Here is a 16010-nt window from a genome sequence, read left to right as displayed (position 1 = left end):
CTGGACATTTCTCTTAATTTATTACAGATCTTAAATTTTGCCAGCATTCTGTGTCTCTTTGCTATTGTTAGTTCTCTGAACCTCTTTTTCTTTTACAGGTATTTCTTAAGATCTTAAAACAGTCTGTATTGTTGCTTTAAGTAGAAAACAGTTATTTAAAACCTCTTAATAAAACATTTTGGCTCGAAACAACTATCAAGGTTCGTAGTAGGGGGTCAAAAGGTATAAACTTACAGTTATGAAGTAAGTTAAGTCCCAGCGATGTAATGTCGCCTGGTGACTAAAGTATATAATATTATACTGCACATTTGAAAGTTCCCGAGAGAGTAGATCTTAAAGATAAAAGAGGGTTACATGGTAGGTAAAACAGTTAAGTCCAGGTAGAGACGCGAGAGTTGTGGTTGCATCGATTAGGGCACAGGCTGGAGTGCCTGGTGGAGAGATTCAAGTGAAGTGGCTTCAGTCACAGCCCAGAGGCAGCGGTCCAGTCTGGCAGGGCAGCTCTGCCCCCCAGGGTCGTTAGGGGCCCTGGTCCCTGCTGTCTTGGGCTGACCCCTGGAGTGGTCCTCGTGTGTGTGTCAGAACGGAGTGTCTGCCATGTTCACTTCCTGCCTGGGAAGGGGGCGGGGGGAGTCTTCACGGAGAGACCCGCAAGTTGACATGTAACCCCTGCTCGTGTCCTCTGGCTCAGGCTGATCACGTGGCACGTTAGGCTGCAAAGGAAATGGGGAAATGTTGTCTGCAGCTGTGTGGCCATGGAGCTAGCTGGACTTCAGGAGGCTTTATTAGTAGAAGTAAGAGAACACATACCGCCAGGGTGGAGGGTGGAGGTCGAGTAGGGGCAGGCACAGTGAGTATCTTCCCCACGAAGGTGAAAAACAGGCGAGGGAGAGCTTGGAAGGGACATTTGCTTTTGATCGGAAATCTGAGTAAGTAATCCCTACTTGTAAGTAAAGTAAAGTTATGTTTTTAAAGATTGCTGAGAAGAATATTCTGAGAAACATTTATTTTGTATTTAGTTGAGTAATTGGAGTCACTGGGAAAATGTGCTGTATGTAGTATACTTTAAACTGAAAAAATACTTTTGTTTTTAGGTCTTCCACATCTGTAAGCAGACTTTTTGGAGCTCCACCGGCCAACCCCATGGCGTCCTCTGCTACAGTGCCTCTGGGATTTCACTATGAAACCAAGTACGTTGTTCTCAGCTACTTGGGACTCCTCTCTCAGGAGAAGCTGCAGGAGCAGCAGCTTTCCTCACCCCAAGGTATTGTCTTTGACTTGTGTTGGTTGTATTAAGCAGTAGTAGTGACTTCATGTGCCAGAGTGTATGTGTCTAAGGAGTTTGTATCCATGGTTGTAAGACTGAATAACACTGCTTAGACTTTTAAAGAGTAACTCCACCCCTCCCTTGCTGCCCTCTGACCCACTTCCAGAAGCAGGGCTCACAGTGCCCTTTAGGGCTTGATGTTTTAAATGGCCACCGTTGGTGCAGGTGAGATGTGCTAAGCATGTGTAAACAAATCCATCTGTCCTTAGAGCTTCCATACTTGACAAGATGTAGATTAGAATTATATACGGGGGGAGAGTAGAGCTCAAGTGGTAAAGTGCATGCTTAGCATGCCTGAGGTCCTGGGTTCAATCCCCAGCGCCTCCTCTAAAAAAATCTAACTACCTCCCCCCACGTCGCCAAAACAAAATAAGTAATACAGTAATAAAATTTTTAAAAAATTTTAAATGAAAAAAAATTATATAATTATTTTTAAATTTATAACACAGTTCTTTGAATTACCTTTTTTCAAGGATATTAGATTTAAACACTAATCTATCTGATGGAGTTTTAACACAATTCTTTGTATTATGAAGTTGTATTTTCCCCTCTTTATTTTTTTACTTTTTTGTTTTTTGTTTTTCTTTTTTATTTTTTTGCAGGGGGAAGGAGGTAATAAGGTTTATTTATTTATTTTTTAGAGGACGTACTGGGGATTGGACCCAGGACCTTGTGCGTGCTAAGCACACGCTCTACCCCTGAGCTGTACCCTCCCCCCGTATATACCCTTCTTTAGATAATTTGCCAAACAAAGCTTAAAACATTTACTGGAGTCTGTAACCTTATTCTCATCCATAGGTGTTTACTGTAGCCATGGAGGGGGTTCTGATTTATCTGCTGCTCTTCTAGCTCAAGAAAGGAAATTCAGAAATGACAGAGACCAGTAGCCACTCTGACAGTTAGGAGGGATGACAGAAGGTGTCCTAAAAACCGAATTTAAATACTGACATATAACTAATGGATGTGTTCTATTTTTAAATATTGAATCATATTTTAAGTACCCCAAGGTAGGTTACTGTTTAAACAAAAATCACATCAAAATGACTTTAAAAACTCATAAAAGAAAATGTGATCCCAAATGTTTGTTATTTGAAGGCGTTGGTGGTGTAGTGGTGAGCATAGCTGCCTTCCAAATGTTTATTATTTGATGAAACTCACACAGCAAAAAAAGTAAAACTATTTTACTTTTTATTGTCTTCTAATATTTATTGATATATACATAGTTTTCATATAGTTGTAATCAATTATTTGTAGGTTTTTTCACTGTTTTATCTTAAAACATACATGTTTCCATGTTTCATCTCCATTATTACATGTCTGAATGTTTCTGTTTTTTTCAAAACGTTAGTAGTGCTGCTGCACAATTTTTGGTTTACCATAGAACACTTTTTACTTAGGTTACTAGCATTGGTAGAAGGGCTTTAATTGAAAAAGTCACAGGGGGTCATAAATAAAGAGGTTATAAGAAATTTTAATTTAAAATGTTAATAAATGTACTTTTATTTGGCAATTTTAGTGTAGGGCCAAGGCTTTTTTCTTTTTGAATATGGATCTGTTGATTGGAATTGCATGTCACCTTCCTGCTATAAACCCTCTCTCTCCCCATAGTTTTGAATTTGTGCCTGTTTGTAGTGGGGTGGGAGCGTAAAGGCACCTCTAAGGCAGTGCCGTCGAGTGTCGTTCTGGGTTTCTGTGCTGGTCCCCAGCTTTCACAGGTGTTTCTCCCACACCCGATTTGTGATTTTTTTTTTTAATTGAAGTATAGTCAGTTACAATGCGTCAGTTTCTGGTGGAGAGCGCAGTGTCCCAGTCATGCATACACATGTGTATTCATTTTCATATTTTTCATTGAAAGTTATTATAACATATTGACCATAGTTCCCTGTGCTATATGTGAGAATTGTGATGGTATTTTTAAAGCAACTTCCCAAAACATTTAGCTTTCATAGAAATACCAAGTCTCTTTGTACAGTCGTATTTCGATGATACCTGTGATTTTGAATAAATTATGTGATTTCAGTGACCATTATAACGTTCATAAAAAGACTGGGAGAAAAATAACTGACTGTTGTTAGGCCAACACCTACACAGGTGTGCTGGAAGTGGCAGCCCCTGCAGTGTCCGGCCTGCTGGGGCAGAGTCCAGCGGGGTTTGTAGAGACACAGGAGCAGGTCTTGTAGTTCGCTTGAGTGGAGCTCAGTTAAGATTGCTTCTGTATGTTGCTTTTTTTCCTGGTTATTTACTTTTCTAAATTATCTAGAGTCAAATTCCTGAATCAAAGAGTAAAAGTATTTTCATGAGGAGTTTGCCATTCAAAATAAATCTGTCCTATAGGTTGTCATATTGTGTAGCGTATCTTTTTAAGATTTTGCATATTGTCTTAAGGACTAGTTAAAACTTGTGCTAATGAGGATCCTGTTGTTCTAAGACTCAGGCGTTTAGACGTAACGAGCGTCTGCCGTGCAGACTTGCTGGGGGTCCAGCTGAGTTGTTGTGCTGATTGTGTTTAATGCACGTGTGGTTAGCTCCTCCCGTAGTCCCTATGTCTTTGACATTTCTGTGTAGGTGGAAGATTCTGGGAATTAATTCTGTGGAACACATGTGGCTTTTATCCTTCAGCCCCCTAACTCTATAGGTGCAAAGTAGACAAGAGGCTCAGTGGGTGAGAGCAGGACGGCGTGTGACTCAGCCCAGCAAACCCAGGGGTGTCGCTGCACCAGCCCTGGTCCCCCTGCTCCCAGGTTCCACAGGGCAACGCAGTGAACCTGGTCGGGAGTATTTCGTGTTGTGCTGCAGCTGGGGACCCCAGCGCTGAGGGCGTAGTGCTCCTGCGGCAGGCCGTAGCAAGCTGAGTCCCCTCCCCCAGGGACTGAGCTGCCACGGGGTCCCTGGACCCACGAGCGTAGAGGGTCAGGCAGACGACAGTGGGGCCTTCAGTTTGTTACCCTCAGCAAGGACACACAGGGATGCTTGAGGCTCATCCAGACTACTGCTCCCAGCAGTTCACCCCTCAGGATGACATGTGGTAACGTTTGGTGAAATCTTGCTTGTCTCAGGTAGCACCTGCTTAAGGCCATTGAGCAGAGTTTGAATTAGCACAGTGGGGACATTAATTCTGCAATGTTGATCTTGCCAAGCACCTCAGAACCCCAGTTTCAGCCAAATGAGTAGGTCCCAGAGGGACAAGGTTTTTTTTTCAGGTAATCACTTAGCTTCCTTCCTTAGCACATGTGGATTGTTCCACCAAACCAGTCGTAATAATCCAGCTTAGCGGGAGGTGCTGGCAGCCGTATGCTCTCCTCCCTGTCCATCCGGATGTGGGCCAGGATGTGTGCACCAGCTGAGGGCACCCAGATCGCTGCGCCGTCTTGTAGTGCAGCCATCTCTTGGCTGTGGCACCTGAAGTTAAGGACAGGTCCTGGGTGGTCTGTGGGGCGTGAACCCCAACACCAGGGAACGGCACTTGCTCTGCTGTTTGGGCCCAGGAGTCAGTGTGTCCCCTGGGGGGTGGCCTTCTTCACCTGGGGACTCAACAAGGGGAACGCAGCCCGAGGGGCCATCACCAGGGCGGGATTAGCAAACAGCAGGCCTTGTGATTTTTGATTTAGTTCACTAAGAAACATTTTCAAATCTGCAGTGAAAGCTAGTTTCCAAAGCTATTCATTATTTGATAATAGTGGGTGAGTACAGTTCTCTTTTGGAAAAATTTCAGTCTCATTTTTGAGCTCAAAAAATTGCAGCGGAATGGTGCCACTCTCCAGAGTTGGGCTGCTGTGTGATGAGGTGTGTCAGGATACCCAGCTCAACTCTTGAAGCCTGCAGGGATTAAGTCCATGACAGCAAGTGAGGTCGCTGTTGAAACTCGTGGTTCATTAACACTGGATAGATTTAAATATTTTCCAGAGTACCTGCTGATACTACAGTGAATAACCAGAGGTTTTAAATACCTTACCTTTTCAGTCTTTGCAAGTTTATGCAACTAATAAGCCTTTTTCTGCTCCAGACATATTTTTGCCACTATCAGTAACACATCTCAGCAGATTCCATGTTGGGTTGTAGAGAATTAGAGTTTCTTCAGTATCTGTGAAACTGTTCTGGTCTGTGACTGCTGTGCACAGACCGGGTGGGTTCCCCAGAACTCTCATGGCATCACCTCTTGAATGGGTAGTGACCGCGTTTCAGACACCAGTCAGCACGTCCGGAGCGAGGACCGCCACTCAGAGCTGCTTGCCTTGTGTTTTGTTTGACGACTGTGGTTGTGCTCATTGTCTTCAACTCATCGAGCAGCTGTTCTCTCCAAAAGACTAATAATATTAAACGTCCGTATTTCTTGGACACATTTCTTCAGCTGCTGCAGTTGAATCTAACTTCATTGACTCAACATCCGTGAGTGGCTCTCCTTGCTTGGCTAACAGCTGAGCCATTTGCGAACTTGGGTTGTGGCTTCATTTTCATTTCTTATTTCACAAATAAATTCTATGATGAGATGGTCCATTTTAAATTCGCTAATTTTTCTGACAGTTGTTCCCTTGTGCGTTGGGGACACTGAGCGCACTGGAGTCTGTTAGGAGCAACGTGAACTGTGTTCTTCCAGCACAGCTGTGATGCCACTGTGTCAACAGTACTTTGCCTCTAATTTGATGACAAATTAGTCTAGTCCACATTAAAAGCATGATGTTCCAAGTCCACTTTCCTTTCCTTGGTTTCGCACGGTGGGTGGGCCCAGGTACAGTGAAAGTTGTGCTGCGGCGTGCACGTGGTCGTGGCGTGTGCTGGGCTCACTGCAGTGTGTGGTGAGTGCGGCCGCCCGCCTCTCCCAGTGTGGCCCAGGACAGCCGTGACAGCACGTGACTGAGTGACTGTGGCCGTATTCCAGGTAAATTTTATTTTTGGGCACTGAATTTCCTAAAATTTTTACATGTCATGAAGTATTAACCTTGATTTTTTTTCAGCCATTAAAAAATGTAAAAACCATTCTTAGCTCGTGGGCTGTGTGAAAATACGCAGAAGGCAGATTTAGCTGACGGGCCCTAGTTTGCTGACACCTGTTATGTTACATCAGTGTGAAAAGAACATTATTTTCCTCATAATTTAAGAGTTTAGTCCATTTATGCACAGGACTAAATGCTGTTTTTATAGTAGGCTCACATCTGTCTCCTGTCATTTCCATTCTTTAATCGTATTTCTTTTTTATTTAAATAATACATATGAAAGTATTTAGAAGAGTAAAAAAAAAAAAATCCTGTAATCCAGTAACAAATTAAGTAGTGTTAACGTTTTTCTGAACATTTTTATAGATACATGTAAACTGGAATTTACAGCTTGTAAAAATGTGGTCATATCCCTGACACTTTGTAACATTTTTTTAGGGGGGAGGTAATTAGGTTTATTAATTATTATTATTTGTGTAATGGAGGTACTGGGGATCGAACCCATGACCTTGTGCATCCTAAGCATGTGCTCTACCACTGAGCTGTACTCTCCTCCCATTTTAAAAGCTAACAGTATAATCGAACACTTTTCCATGTAAATAAGTAAATATCGACAGTCTCCTACTGTAGGACGTTTAGGGTGTTCACCAGTTTTTACTGGTAAAAGGTAATCGATTAGCCTGCAAATTCCTTAAAACTTTTTCTTTCCAGTTTCCAGTCTCATTTACATTTCCAAAACCTTCCCCTGACTGGTTATAGCTTGGTAGGTCTAGAAAAACACTATTTATTAGGACTTTGTGCGGTGATGAAAATGTTCTAGATCAGCTCTGCCCAGTACTACAGTCACAAGTCACATGTGACAGTTGGATGCTTGAAATGTGACCAGTGCAAATGAGGAGCTGAATTTTTAATTTTATTTAATTTTTTTAACTTAAAAAGCTGCGTGTGGCCAGTGGCTGCAATATTATTAGACACACAGGTCTAGAACTTGGTTTTTTATATTCCCCTCTAAGCTTGCCCCTGTTCTTACAGTAATTTGTTAGGGAGACCTCCTGCTGCCCAGGCTTGAAACACCAGAGTCATCCTGCAGCTCTTATCTCTGCTTCTTGCCCTCTGTCTGTGTCACCGTTACCAGCTGTCCCGATTTTATGGTGATTCTCATTATCCTTCAGGCTCTGCTTCAGATTATTGCAGATGTCTCCTGATTTTCCTCCTTCGTTTCACGCCTCTACGTCACGTGTTTTGCTATAAGCAGGTTGAGCTTCCTGGCACTGCCTCTTACTTACATCAGGAGCCCAGGTCGCTCCCTCCCCCTGGGGCTGCGCTACAAGATGCCGCTGGTCTCCGTGACCCGTGGCCTGCTGTGTCTCAGGTCTGTCCTCGCCTGGTACTCTGAACCAGCCATGCTTACTCCTGCCTGTTTCTCTCCGGAGCCGAGCTGCTCTGGAGCAGTGGACTCCGGTGCTGCTTCCTGCCACTTCCCCGCGTCTTTCCTTCTCCCCTTCCTGGGCCCGTGGGAGATGCACCTGTGCAGGGCCCAGGCCGGTGAAGTACGGGTGGCTGTGACTGTGTCCCTCCTAGGCTGTGGCATTTAGAAGCAGTGTACCTCCTCCCCGTTCTTTCCCTTTGTCTCCTGTGTGTGTGGATTTGAGGGGGACGTGTGTTCCTAAGGGCACAGTTGCACAGTGGGGCAGGCCCAGCGTCAGGCAGGCTGTAAGTGACTCCAGGAAGCCGTTTCCTGGCTCCCCAGCTTAGATCTGTAACACAAGGGCGACGTGGGCCTTTGGGTTAGGTCGCTGAAACCTCGGGCTTTATTTGTTTCCACAACGGAGACTCGCCTGTCCTAATCGACACATCCCCCATGCATGCGTGTTAGGGTGACCAGCTGTCTGGTGTGCCCAGGACTGAGTAAAACTTGGTCGCCCTAGTGCATACATACTTGCCCATCTACCCAGATTCCACCGGTGATGTTTCTTAACTGTAACAAGACTCCATGTGCCACAAAAACTACGCCTTTTCAACAGCTGTGACTAAATTTGTAAGGACTTTAAGCATTTACACAAGCCTGCGCTGATCAGTTTTTTCCTCGCTTGAACACAGAATTTTTTCCTACCTGAACTTTGTAGAATCTCCTTTTTAAATCTGAGGCGTTCGCCTGCTTTGATGTTTTTGGTTTGTTTCATTTTTGAGATCTGGTTGCTGTCCTTATGCTGTCGTCTTAGGACTGAATACAGAGTGTTTGTGCGCAAGCGCAGGCATGTGTTGTGCTGACCTCTTAGAAGGAAGGAGGCCCTGGTTGCTGTCGGCAGCGTTGCTGTCCTGTTTGCATCTCAGACGTGATGGGGGACTCACTTCTGCGCTGTGCTGTTACTAGCAGGGTCTGCCATAGCATTTGCTGCTGTAGGCTGGACAGGGTTTGGTTTCAAGTTGATGAAGCAGTAGGTGTGAGAGGAAGAGGCCAACAGAGGTGATCCTATTCATGACTCAAGATTTCTGCCGCATTAAATGTCTTTCATTTTTCCCAAGTGAGTCCTGTGCTAGGAACAGACTCTCCCATAAATAGTTAACTCTTCTGTTAACTTTTCCAGAAGTTGTCAGCTCTTCCAGACTGTTCGTTTGTGCTGAAATAGTTCGTTTATATATCCTGCCTAGTAGAAGTCCTGTCGACTTGCACGTTTGATGCTAAGTAATAGCTTGTTCTGTTCAGCCTTGCGCCTGGTAACGCACAGCACCTTGGTGTTGTCGTTAACAAGGATTTAACAAGAAGACACTTCTTAGGAAGGAGAGCAAGTTCATGTTTGTTGACTAGGAACGTTGCGGTGCCGCTGGCTTGTTGTTCATCTGATAAACACTAGCCCCCCTTCCTCCCTAGGGAAATGCTAGTTGACTTTCTGTCTGCACGAATTTGACTGTTCTAGACATCTCGTTTGAGTGGGATCATACAGTGTTTGTCCTTTTGTGTCTGGCTTCCTTTGCTTAGTGTAGTGTCGTTGAGGCTCATCCGCCTGGTGGTGTGTATCAGAACTTCATTCCTTTTTAAGGCTGAGTCGTGTTTCAGTGTGTGCACAAAGCACGTTTTGTTTATCCGTTCGTCTGCTCATGGACGCTGGGTTATTTCTGCCTTTTGGCTGTTGTGAATAATGCTGCTGTAAACATCGGTATACAAATAATCTGTGTGAGTTTCTGCTTTCAGTTCTTCTGGGTGCATACCCAGGTGCAGAACTGCTGGGTCAGTCCATGTTTGATTTTTCTGAGGAAGTGCCATGCTTTTTCCACGGTGGCTGCGTCATTGGACGTTCCCATCAGCAATGCTCGGGGTTCTGGTTTCTCCACATCCTCACCAGCACTGCTGTTTTCTGCTTTTTAAAGTAATGGTCACCCTGATGAGGGTTGAGAAGTGTCTTCTTGTGGTGGCTGATTTCTTCTTGCTGAATAGCTTCCACTGTTTGGAGGCACTGTAGTTTGTTTTATTCATTCACCTGTTGAGGAACAACATCTTGGTTGCTTCCAGGTTTTGACAGTTACATGTAAAGCTGTTGTAAGTACTGATGTGCAGGTTTTTGGGTAGATGTAAGTTTTAAACTCATTTGGGTAGATACTGAGGAGCATGATTGCTGGGTCACATGGTGAGAGTGTAGAAGCTATCTTCCGAAGTGGCTGTACCATTCCCACCAGCAGTGTAGGAGGGTTCCAGTTTCCCTGCATCTTTGCCAAACTTGCTGACTTTGAGTTACAGCTGTCCTGGTGGGTGTGCAGTGGTAGCTTATTGGGTTTTAATGTGCGTCTCCCTAATGGCTGTTGATGTCGAACACCTTTTCATGTGTTTGTTGGCCATTTGTATAACTTTGGAGAAATGTCTGTTCATATCCTTTGTCCATTTTAAAATTGGGTTATTTGTCTTTCTGTTGTTGAGTTGTAAGAGTTCTTTATAAATTCTGGATACCAGGCCCTTATCAGATATGTGAGTTCCCGGTATTGTCTTCCGTTCTGTGGTTTGTGTTTTCGCTGTATTTGTAGTGTCCTTTGACGTAGAAAAGTTTTAAATTTTTGTGAAGTCCACTTTATTTATGTTTTCTTCAGTTTCTTGTGTTTTGGGGTCATATCTAGGAAACCATTGCCTAATTCAGGGTCATGCACATTTTCAACTATGTTGTTTCCTTGTAAGAGTTTTAAAGTTTTAGCTTTTAAATATTGCTGTTTGATCAGTGTTGAATTGATTTTTTTATATGATGTGAGGTGAGGGTCTGGATTCACCCTTTTGCTTGGTAATGCCCAGTTGTCCCAGCATCATTTGTTGAAGAGATTATATTTTTCTTCAGTAAATGGCTTCGGTACCCTTATCAGGAATCAGTTAACCTTAGATACATGGGTTGATTTCTGGCCCCTCAGAAATTCCATTGGTCTGTGTGTCTGTTCTTATATTATTACCACACTGTTTTGATTACTTACAGCTTTGTAGTAAGTTTTGAAATTGTGAGGTATGAGTCTTTCAACCCTGTTCTTTTTTAAAATCGCTTTGACTCTTTTGAGTCTTGCAGTTCTGTGTGGATTTCAGGGTAGTCTTGTCCGTATCTGGAGAAAGGGGAGCTGGGAGTTTTGGCAGGAGTTGCACTGGCTCCATAGATCAGTGTGGGGAGCATGGTCGTCTCAGGTCGACTTTTCCAGACAGAGTCACACACCCAGTCCCAGACTCTGCTTCCAGCCCGCTGTTTCTGGAGGGCGTACTGTCTCATTCTGTCTCAGTCTTTCTGCAGGAAGAGGAGACGTTTGGTCATGGTTGGATTTTCTTTGTATTCTCTTCCAAACCTGTCCTCCTGCAGATTTGTCGCCTGATCTGCAGGATAGCTGGGGAGTTTGGTAACACTGAGCCTGAGAACCATCGTTGTGACCGGCTCTTCTGCAATTTGGTGGGTTTCATCCGTCTGATTTCTCACCTACTGGTCCAGTATGGTGTCATCCGGGGTATCTGGTTTTGCTGTTGAGTGAACAAGTGAACTGTGTTGTCTGTGCTGTTCAGTAGCTGCTCTCAGTTTGGTTATAATCATTTGGGTTGTCTCGAATAGTGTTTGTCAAGTCTGACAGCCTGAACACTTACTAAAACAAAGGCCGCGGAGCCCTGCCCTAGACCGTGAACCAGGTGCTTCATGCTGGGTCCTGAGAATCTGTGTTTTTAATTATTATTTAATTATCATTTAATGTTCTCTTGGTAGTTTTGATGTGCCCTTAGTTTGGGGAACCGTCGATTTAGAAAGTATTTTGCTCTGGAATGTCTAGCCCATACACGGTTCTAAACTTTTCGGTCTGACACTCACTTTGAGTGCATTTCAGGGCTGGAATGTGATGGCTGCTGCCTCACCTGACCCTTTACTTGACACTGAAGTGGGTGGGGTTTAGGGTGCTAAAGCCTGTTTATCTTTGAATTATTTTTCTGGGTTTATGCTGCAGGATTTATGCTGCACTGGTGCTCCCGTGTGGCTCTGTGCTTCTGAAAGTCTGGGTGGGGAGGGGTTGATTAAATGAAAATCACTGAATCTGTCTGTGTCATTGGTTAGCTGAAGAAACAGCCTTTTGTGTCCTGACAGCAGGAGACTTTCTGATTCGGGGTTTCCACGTGGCTTATTATCGAGTGTGACAGCTTGTCGTGTGTAATTAGCGTCATGTCGGCCTCATGCGAACAGGTGCTCCTTCAGTCAGCTGCTTCTCTTTAGTCTGGGGGGTGAGGCATATGGTGACCGAGACATCATTGTCATTGGTGGTGGTGGTGGTGGTGGTGGTGGTGGCGTGATTGGGTGTGTGGGTGTGTATATGTTTGCAGAGTTTCCAAAAAGAAGCAGGCGGCAGGTAAAACGTTGATGTATTCCTTATTGTTCATTGTGCATCAGAAATTAGACTCGTGTGTTCTTGGGTTCAGTCGTAAGTTTACTTATCAGAATATCTTGTTTCTGTGTGATTTACTTGCGCCTGGGCAAGTCATTTCAGTTCTGTAAGTGGGGTGGGTGGACCAGGCCTAACCCTGACCATTCCACGTCTGACATCCCGATTCAGACACTGATGAATGCCCGCCAAGCGTGGAGATGGTGGATGAGACCCCGCTCTCTCCCTTCCCCTCGTCCTCAGTGCTCTCCGCCACAGCTCCGCCACCACGACTGAGTGTTCTCAGTGCTGCCCTGGTTGTGGCCGGTCTGTGTTCTTGTTCTCTGACCTACACTGACTCCTCGTTTTCTCCGTTTCTTTCAACTTTCGTCATTTCACATAGCCTCAAAATATACTGACACCTTTTTAAAGCTTCTCTGAATGTATTTGTGACTTTGATTTTATCGTCTTTCCCTCGGCACCCTCTCTCCCCAGCGGGGCTGGACGTGTGTGCCGTGTGTGTGACTTTGTCACAGGCAGTGGTGGCCTTGGCTGTCGAGTACTTGAGTGCTTTTTTAGTCCTTACTTGACACAAGTCTGGGACAAAGGGACTATCTCAAGTAGTTTGCAATCTGGTCAGATTAATGATAATAAACTGTGAAATTATTAAGTGATATAACACAGTGTATATTTAAATGTTAAACTGTGTGTCACAGACTAAGTGGTATAAATATTCAAATGTCGGTGATACATAAGTAGCCGTGAAGATACTGTGGAAAAGTAGAGAGACTCAAATTGGTCCTTGCAGGGTGGACAGAGCTGAATAATCAGGAAAAGGAAGGGCAGCCCAGGTTGGGTTAAAATGTAGCATAAACAGCCTTTTTTATTGGTGAAGAAATTGGCAATGAGTTCATACTGGTTAGGAACAGCAATGAATTTTTAAAAATTTCTTACCATATAGAATTTAATGTGACTTACAATAATATGTAATGGGAAAATCTAAATAAACAAACAGCACTCTAATGAAATCAGAATAAGATGACTGTACATTTGCACAGTGGGAGTACTAAGGCACAGACAGGGAGCTTGTGAGCCCCTCCACAGTGGCCTGGCTCTGAGCGGTCAGTCTGAATTCGGCTCTGAGTTCTGAGGCAGAGCCACAGCAGAATGGCAGGGTACAGAAGTCCCTCCTCATCTGCAGGGAGCACGGCCCAGGATTCCCAGTGGCTGTCTGAAGTCGGGCCGACAGTGCAAACCCTGTGAGCACTGCATGTTCTCCTCTGAGAGTGAGCAGGTTGTGTCTGCCGCCTGGACGTGCCGAGCAGAGGGGGTCGAGCAGGACAGCGGGGACTGCGTCGCAACCGAGGGACCTGCTGTGTCTGGACTTTGCCCTGCAGTGTCTGGTCCCTGGAACCACAGGCTGGGTGCTGTGTTTCGTTCTCGAGTTTTGCCCCAAGGTTTTCCCGTAACTGGAAGCTGTACTGTTTCCTTTTCAGTGGAATGTTATTCTTTAAGAGATTTTTTTTTTTTTGACTTAGGGCTTTATTACTTAGGGCACGAGGAAAAGCAGTGGAAAATGTCAATACCAGGTACAGTATGAGGTTTCAAGACACTGTCTCTTCCTGTACTTCTAGATGAAAGCAGGGAAATGGCACTGAAGTGCAGCACAGTTACAGCAGGTGGTTCACACTGTCGAGGGCCTCTTTGGACGGTCCTCCTTGACCTGACGATAAAATCCACAATGCAGGGGGTGGGGGGGCCCCTCTCGTACAGGAAGCCTTATACACAGTCAGATCCAGCAGGCTGGCAAGACCCTGAAATGTTCAGGTGCTCTCTGTTTCTGATTAAGAACAGGTCAGGGGCAAACTTAGCGGGTACTGGGTTTGAGGTGATTCTGTGGAACCTGCAGGGCTAACCCAGACTTCTCAGCACAGGCGTTGCCCTGCTTCTGTCCTTGAAGTAGTCTGAGGGAGTGTCGGTAGGTAAAAGGAAGGTTTTTTTTAAAAGCACTGGCTCACTTTTGCTCATGGCAGTGACTGATCAGAGTTCTTGCACTGCCGAGTACGGCACATACGGTTTGAGCCTGGAAGAAATCTGAAGACAAGTTTCTTTCTTTTTTTATTTTTTATTTTTTTATTTTTTGGGGGTAGGTAATTAGGTTTATGTATTTATTTATATTTAGAGGAGGTACTGGGGAATGAACCTAGGACCTAATGCATGCTAAGCATGCACTCTACCACTTAAGCTATACCCTCCCCTGAAGGCAGGTTTCTTAGACGCAAGTCACATCTGGAAACGTAGAAAACCAGGGACCTTCTGGTGTTCAGGGTTGTAGCTTCCTGGTAAAACTTCCCAGATGAATTTATTGTGAAATGTGCCTTTCAGTTAAAAAAAAAACCAACTTTCCTTCTGTATTTTTGAATATAAATTAAACTCTGTTGGACATGTGTTCAAGCAAAACACGTATTTTTGATCAGTTGATACTAAGCCATCCTCTCTTGCGGCAGTTGGAGAGCGAGAGTAACTGTAGGAGCTCTCCTGGTGGGCGTTGCAACGGCCCTGCTTTATTACTGCTTGGGTTATCTAAGCTGTCAGAGGGTTGTCCTGCTGGTCCAGACTCTTAAGCAGATTCTGGGTGAGCATGACTGATGAGGAGCCTGTGAGCTGGTTCTGTTCTCAGAGACAAGGTTGGGTTTGGGGAAGGATCATCTTAGAGAGTCACAGGGATGGTGAGTGGGGGCCACTCTCTGCTGAGCACGTTTGGTGTGTGGAGCTTAACTTGCTTATCTCCTTACCCTTGCCTCGGTGGTAGGTGTTATTTTCCTATTTACATAAGAGGAGAGGCTCCAAAAGATTATGTGCCTTGCCCAAGGTCACGTGTGTGTGATGAGCTGGAGTGCTTGGCTCCAAAGCTTACCTCCCACTTCTCTGAGATGCCTTCCAGGAAGCCAGAAGGGAGAGAGAATTTTTTTGAAAGAAATAAGACTGACTTTAAGTTAATTTCCCAGTTTGTGTTTGCCTTGTTTTAATGCCACAGATACTCTAGCGGTCACTTTGCCCAGTGCAGGTACCTGGTCAGTGCTGGCGCAGAGCCTCGCTTCTAAAAGGAAAAGCCGCTCTGATTTTAAGCATCACTTGAGAGTTGTTACAAGTCTGTCTGTAAGTGAAATAAGCCAGTCCCAGAAAGACGAATGCTGTATGACCCCCCCATAAATGAGGTACTTAGAGTCATTGAAATTAGAGGCAGACGGTAGACGGTGGCAGCCAGGGGCTGCAGAGCGGGGCTGTGGAGAGTTTAGTGGGTGCGGTTTCAGTTTCATAGGAAGAAGAGTGTTCGGGCGGCGGACGGTGGGCACGGTAGCAGGGCGTCATGAGTGTACGCAGTGGGCTGAGCCTGTGCGCTTAAAACGGTTGGGACCGGAGTGTCACATCAGGTGCATTACCACCCAATGAAAAATTGGAAAAACAAAGCCTGGGAGTTGCGGGTGTAGCTCAGTGGTAGAGAGCATGCCTAGCACGCCCAAGGGCGTGGGTACAGTCCCCAGCAACTTCACTAAATGAAGAACCCTCATCACCTCCCCCGAAAACAAAACAGAAAAAACAAAAAAAAGGAGAAGAAAAGGAAAGCCTGTATATATAGATTTTTATGCTTTATGAAAACTTATGAAGATCACCTTTTTCATAGTTTAAATTGTTTCAAATTTTGTGTAATGTTTTATGTAATTAAAAAATCAGCTTTACTAGGTATAATTATCAGAAGTTGCACTTCAGGGTGTGCAGTGTGATGTTTCATATAAATGCATGTTGTGAAATGAGCGCCACAAGCAAGCTGGTTAGTTGTCGGGTTGCCATTGTTTCCTTCTCACCCCCCACCTCTCTCCCCTCAGGCAACCACCCTT

At 44.7% G+C, this 16010-nt stretch overlaps 1 protein-coding gene across 3 annotated transcripts in view; it reads left to right on the top strand.

Moving 5' to 3' along the window:
- The window catches only part of BCL2L13 (BCL2 like 13), a 44111-nt gene that overhangs the window by 7975 nt on the left and 20126 nt on the right, over nucleotides 1–16010 (top strand). For all 3 annotated transcript variants that reach the window (XM_031444464.2, XM_031444469.2, XM_031444468.2), the window contains exon 2: nucleotides 1095–1264. In XM_031444464.2, coding sequence (XP_031300324.2) covers nucleotides 1144–1264 — 121 coding nt within the window. In that variant the 5' untranslated portion in view covers nucleotides 1095–1143. The remainder of the gene's footprint in view (nucleotides 1–1094; nucleotides 1265–16010) is intronic.

Source organism: Camelus dromedarius, chromosome 25, assembly GCF_036321535.1.
Source record: "Camelus dromedarius isolate mCamDro1 chromosome 25, mCamDro1.pat, whole genome shotgun sequence".
NCBI lineage: Eukaryota > Metazoa > Chordata > Mammalia > Artiodactyla > Camelidae > Camelus > Camelus dromedarius.
This window is presented reverse-complemented; position numbering and strand designations above follow the sequence as displayed.